Source organism: Mauremys mutica, chromosome 2, assembly GCF_020497125.1.
Source record: "Mauremys mutica isolate MM-2020 ecotype Southern chromosome 2, ASM2049712v1, whole genome shotgun sequence".
NCBI lineage: Eukaryota > Metazoa > Chordata > Testudines > Geoemydidae > Mauremys > Mauremys mutica.
This window is the reverse complement of record NC_059073.1, coordinates 208,414,378-208,420,377: the sequence shown is the minus strand read 5'-3', so window position 1 is coordinate 208,420,377 and position 6,000 is coordinate 208,414,378. Positions and strand designations below refer to the sequence as shown.

Sequence of the window (6,000 nt, the reverse complement as noted above, 5' to 3'; positions counted from 1 at the left end):
TACTCCTCTGAGAAGCTCATGACACAACCCTGTTGAATTCTACTGCTGGACTTGCATAGGACACAAACTTGACACCAAAAGAAGTTTCAGGAGAAATCTAGGAGGCAAGAGAAAGGACATCTAGGAAGGAGAGAAGGAAAAGATCCATTTACAGATAGAATAAACTTGTCACAATCCCAGGCAGACTGCATCTACCAGTCTGAATTCTGGACACTGGGAAAAGGCAAGCTGTAGACAATCTTTCCTTCCCAGTGGAACCATCAGTCAGACCAGAGTTTGGAGGGTGATGCTCCAAAAGTCCTTACATTACCTTGCAACCAAATGCTACCTCAGTAGAGGGGTGGAAAAGCTACCTCATAATGTCTGATGAAGGAGTATACCAAGGACCAGCTGGTGGCTTTCAAGATTTCTGATTATGACTCTGTTCTGAGCCATCCATAAAATAGCTATATATCAAATAGCACTCACATGAGGAAAGATAACCCAATGGTGAGCACATTAGCCTAGGATTTAGGAGAGCTAGGTTCAAGTCCCTGTTGTGCTGCAGACTTCCTGTGGAGCCTTGTACAAACCAATTAGGACTAGATTTTTTAAGTTATTTAGGTGCCTAACTCCACTGATTTCAAGTTAGTTAGTTGTTTAGGCACTGTCTTGCTAGGTTCCTATCTGCATCTTTAGTCTCTCTGGGCCTCAGTTCCCCATCTGTAAATACAGATAACAATACTTCCCTAGCTCAGAAGGTTGTTGTGAGGATAAATACATTGAAGATTGTGAGGTAATGCGATATAACAGTAATTGAGACATGTAAATATAGATAGATGAGAGGATTGGGACCCAAGAACGGCAATACTATGTTTTTGTTAAGGTGGAAGGGGGAATTGCCCTTTGTGCACCAAGAGAGGAGGAGGTCTGGGGGAAAACTTCATTAAGTAAGAATTTAATCAGCGAAGAGAATTGTACTAATGGAGAGAGTTGCGAGCCTATGAGTCATGATAACTGCCACCAAAAGTAAAGTTTGGATTTAGCCTTCAACATCATAGCTTATGAGGTGAGAAAAATGCAATATTAACCACAGGAAAGAAACATACTTTTGCTTGTCGTCCTCTTGAATTTGATAAAGTATCTAGCAAACCCCGTTACTCGATTTTTTTTCCTTTTTAGGGAGATGCCATTGATTTCCACAGCATCTGGAATACAGAATCCTATTTTATGCTTAACTTTTCTTTTTAAAAGGGTCTTTCCTGGATTTTTCCTTTTTAATATTCAGAATCATAAGGACACTGGTAATTAGTTTTAATATTTATTCTAATGGAATAGTCTGGCAGTATGAGCAGAGGAAGACAAGGAGGAAAGAGAAATTTCACTCTCCTCAGGAGGGTGAAGAGGAAAAGTGAGAACAAGATCTCAATGCGGGCTTTAGTCTTCTCTTGCTTCTGGCTATTTTCCTGTGTGATTTGGGGTTTGTCTGTTTTTTGTTTGGTTGGTTTGGGGTTTTTTGCTTTGCTGAGGCAACGAAACTGGCTCATGATGGTCCAAATCTAAGGGGAAGGTGACTCAATCTCAGGGAACCATAGGAGGGAGAAGGGGTGATCGGAGAAGATTGCTGAAGGGGGGGGTAAAAAAAGAGAGATGCAAGTGGGGAAAAGCTCCCTCCAATGAACATATCCATATAGAAGAAAATTTGGGATCTATGCACCATAAAGACTGGGTCTGGGTTGGAAGGTCTTGGAATAGGAAGGGAAGAGGAGAGAGAGGGAAGAGGAAGAGAAGAGATAGTATTAGATGGGAGGAGGGTTGCGAGCTCTCACGACTGAGGTGCTTTCACAGATTCCCTGCCTTTGCTAGCTTTCTTTGGCTGAATCCTCCTCCGTCTTGTTAAATGTCAGCATGAGCAGGGGATCCTTGGTGGTACTGGGCAAGCAAAACATTTTGGCCCCCTGCACACTCATTGCTTCAGGTTCTTGGTTTAGACCGCTCTAGGCCTCTGAATCCACAGAACTGGCGAGTGTACAGCTGCAGAGACTGGGCCCTGGAAACAGGGGAAGAAAAGAAAAGACGAGAATAGCTAAAAGGGAAGGGAAAGGAGAAGGTGAAAGCCCCGAGGAGGAGCACTGAAATGCTTCCTAAACATCTCAATTGAGGCAGATGATTGGAATCCATCGCTGAGTGTCTCCTTTTGTCCTGTGCAAGATCAATGGTAAAATTCTTCAGTACTTCCTTCATAGTGTAGTGTAGTGTATTAGCATTCCCTTCCATGACTGCATTGTCCAGGGCCAGGACTGTGTGCAATGACATTAGGCAGTATAGGCTGCATTTAGTCAGTCTAGGATTTAGAGAGCCAGAGAGAATGACAAGAACCTGTCCTTGTAGCAGCAGAAATAAGAATCCCTTTTATATTCATCACTAGTGCGTCCTGTCTCTTCTGTACCATAAAGCTGTTACACACACACAATTTCTTAAAGGTGATCAGACTACAGGGTTGTCTGAAATCCAGACTGGCAGATTCACTGCACCTAAAAATGTCATTTCAAGCTTATTCTTATATTAAAATATCAAGTAAATTAAGAGAATTGCAATATCTGATATTGCAAGTTAGAAGCTGTGTTTTACAACAGTTTCCTGTCAAAGAATTAACAAGTTTACAGAGGGAAAATTATTACTTACACACAATTACCACACAAGGCCTCCGGAATACTGGGGCTTTTTAGGGCTCTGACTCAGGAAGGCACTTACACACATGCTTAAACCCATCCGTGTTCAGGAAAGCACTTGAGCCCATGCTTTACTTCTTTCCTGAAAAGGGATGCGTTCCTTCATCAGGGCCAAGACACAAATGTACAGAATATCAATTAAATATAATTACTGGCATAGTTTCATTTAAAGGTCTGAGAGTTCTGATTAGTAGTTTAATTCCACATTAACCTTTAATTGAGTAAGTATTAAACATAAGCCAGTTCAACTTGATCATAAATATTGAAGGCGCAATTCTTCTCTCCGGCCACTTACCAGATCTCAATTCTGACATTTTATTCTTGCTGCAGAACGCTTTGTTAGAACAGACACATGGTGCAACACCTTTCATTTTCCTGGCAGTCCCGTCAGTTTAAACTTTAAACTTAAAAAAAATTCTAGTCCTTATGGTTACTAAAATATCCTTCTGATTATGAAACAATACAACATTGTTTTACTGTATCTACAGATAAAAACATTGAAACAATAGCTCTGAGTTTGCCCCCTTCATATCAATATTGTTGTTAACTACCACATGTGAGCTGTTGGACAATTTTACCAGAAACAGACAACAAATGTGCTTCTTGCTTTTGGTTGGATAACAAATAACTCAGGGATACAAAAGATATATTAGGTCAGACTCAATCCCTGGACCAGATTTTTCCTGACAGATTTTTTTTTAAAACACTTTATCCTGTCCAGTTTTAAATAACTCAATAACTGAAGATTTTTCCACTTCTCTTGGGAGATTTTTCTATAGAATAATAGGAACTATTTTCCTGATTTTAGTTTTTAATTTCATCCCATTATTCATACTTGTAGACTAGCCAAGTAAAACACCAGGGAAGGGGGGCATAAGCCACCAGGAGAAGGTGGCAAGAGGAAGGAGGCCAGTAACAGACACCAGAAGAGTCAAAAGATGATTAAGCAGAGGAGGGAGGAGGAGGGAAATTATTATGTTGAGAGGAGGAAAACAATCAGAGAAGGGGCTAAGGAGAGCTTTAAAAAGTCCCACAACTTTTTCCCCTCCTGCAGCACATGAGAATACTGGAATCCAGAACCACCAGTGTGGATCTGAGAGGAGAAATCTGATCTTCAAAAAACACTGAGTAACTATTCTCCACACTCCACCTCATAAAAGAGAGACAGAGTTCCCACAGAAATTGCTCACCCTCCCGGACTTTTTTGTCCCCAGAGAAGGAAAAAAGAGACTCCTCAGCAGCACATAGCAAAATGTTACAACAGTCTTACACAGCTGCCATGAAAAATTACCAGCCATGACATCTTTCCTCTCTCTCAAGAATCAATGTAGAAACACAGGAATTGCATACCGTAACAGACCAATGGTCCACTCTACTGCTCTGTCTCTGAGAATGACCAAGGAAGGATGTTTCCTAATACCTAACACCACAAAATAGCTAATTAGGTGACTACTTTTGTGAGCAAGACTGCAAGGATTTTTATTCCCTCATACATACTTAGGTGTTCACATGATAAGCCAAATCACAGAGGTTTGAGTTGACCTTGTAATATAGAACCCCACTGCTGAAAGAAGAGGGGTTCAAATTTTTCTCTACCTGTATCAACTCACCACTATTTATATTGAATACAAGTAGCTTGCATCATATTTAATGTAACCTATAGCTAAAGGATATATTCCTTTATATTTTGTTTACTTATCATTTCTGTCAAACAGTAACTGATATAAAGGCTCGGTCTAGAAGTTAAGTGCAGGGTGTCTACATACATATATGTATTTCCAAAACAAGGTGCCATAAACACAAAACTTCTGGCAGCTATCATAAAAATAAGTACAGAAAACACTCTGTAATTATTACTGATGGTAACTGCAAAAGCAAATACTTTTAATCTATAAAAGAAAAACAGTTTGTACTATAAAGACCCAGTTCAGTGTTTAAAAAAAAAAGGACACATGTAGACCTATCCAGTGCCCACTGAAGTCAGTGGAAAGACTCAGTCACTTCAGTGGGAGCTGGACCAGGCCTTGGAATTCCAGAACTTTCCCAGATTCTCAAAATCTAAAAAAGGTCAAGCAACAACAAGCAGCAGCTATGGGCTCAATTCATTTAGGAAAGGAAAAAACAAAGAGGACTAGATTAACAAGAAGGGGTTTCATGTGTCATCATCTACAACTCCCTTCCTGCGCTGGCTCCGAAAGTGGCGCTCGATATTTATTGTCACTTCCCTCTGCAGGTTTCTGCTGTTGGTTTTTCCAGCTGTTCTGATCCAGGGGTGCTGAAGAACTTGTTGAGCTGTGTAGCGCTTTTGAGGATCTATCACCAACAGCCTGGTTATCAGATCTTTCGCTGCTATTTCATGCCAAAAAAAATAGAAGGGGAAAAAAAAATACAGTGTGATGATGTTGATGGCCTGATGTCCAGTGATAACCAAATAAAACATTATCTCCATTTTCCTACTACTTTTGCCATAACAATATGTATGACTATCACTGAGTCAGTGCAGTGATTGGAATCAGAATTTAATGCCATGAGGTTGTTATGCTTATAAAAAGCACACAAGATTTTTTTTTATAGGGGAAAAGGCAACACACTGCATTTATTGAGAATACAGCAGTTAGCATATGCTTTTTAGTCAGTCACACACACACAGTCTCACCAGTTGATGTTTATAGTTATTAGTTTAGAGTTTGGATTAATTTAGTGGCCAGCCAGATTGGTTGAAGAGGGGAGCCGGGCTCTGTTGGTTGCGATTTGATGCTTTTGGAGTTGTTGGCAAGACGAACCCAAAGCCCCATGGCAAAGCACTTTGTTATTATAGTTGAGGGGGTTTTGTTGAAGTTTATGGATTTTGCTGAGTTAGTTTATGACCGGTTATTTTTTAGTGGGTATTGTTTTTTGATGGCTCAAAACACCTTCGGGAGGGTTATTTTGTTTGGTTTTGATTTAATTAATTATTTTGTTTTAAGGATGCTAGCCTTTACCTTAGGGTTGTTAATTTGCCCCTTTTTAACTATAGATGCGTGTTGATTTTTTTTGGTGATTTTGAGGTTTTTTAGGGTTGGGTTTTTTTGGCCATTTAGCTTTAATAATGGCCTTTACATTTTTTTTTAATGCATACATTTTTTATTTACAGTTTTTTGCAGAGATCTTTAAAAGGTAACAAATAGCAGTGTTTTATGTTGAACAAGAAAGGCATTGTAAATTAGACCTTACTAAATTTTGTAATTATTTTTTCCACACTGGGGCCTCGGCCTCCGAAATTCCTCTAATTTAATTAACAGACACAGAC

At 39.6% G+C, this 6,000-nt stretch overlaps 1 protein-coding gene across 1 annotated transcript in view; it reads right to left on the bottom strand.

Annotated features, from left to right (window-relative positions):
- Positions 1 to 4,358: 4,358 nt before the first annotated feature.
- The window catches only part of DCLK3 (doublecortin like kinase 3), a 38,253-nt gene continuing 36,611 nt past the window's right edge, over positions 4,359 to 6,000 (bottom strand). The window contains exon 5 of the mRNA XM_045006554.1: positions 4,359 to 5,060. Coding sequence (XP_044862489.1) covers positions 4,864 to 5,060 — 197 coding nt within the window. The 3' untranslated portion in view covers positions 4,359 to 4,863. The remainder of the gene's footprint in view (positions 5,061 to 6,000) is intronic.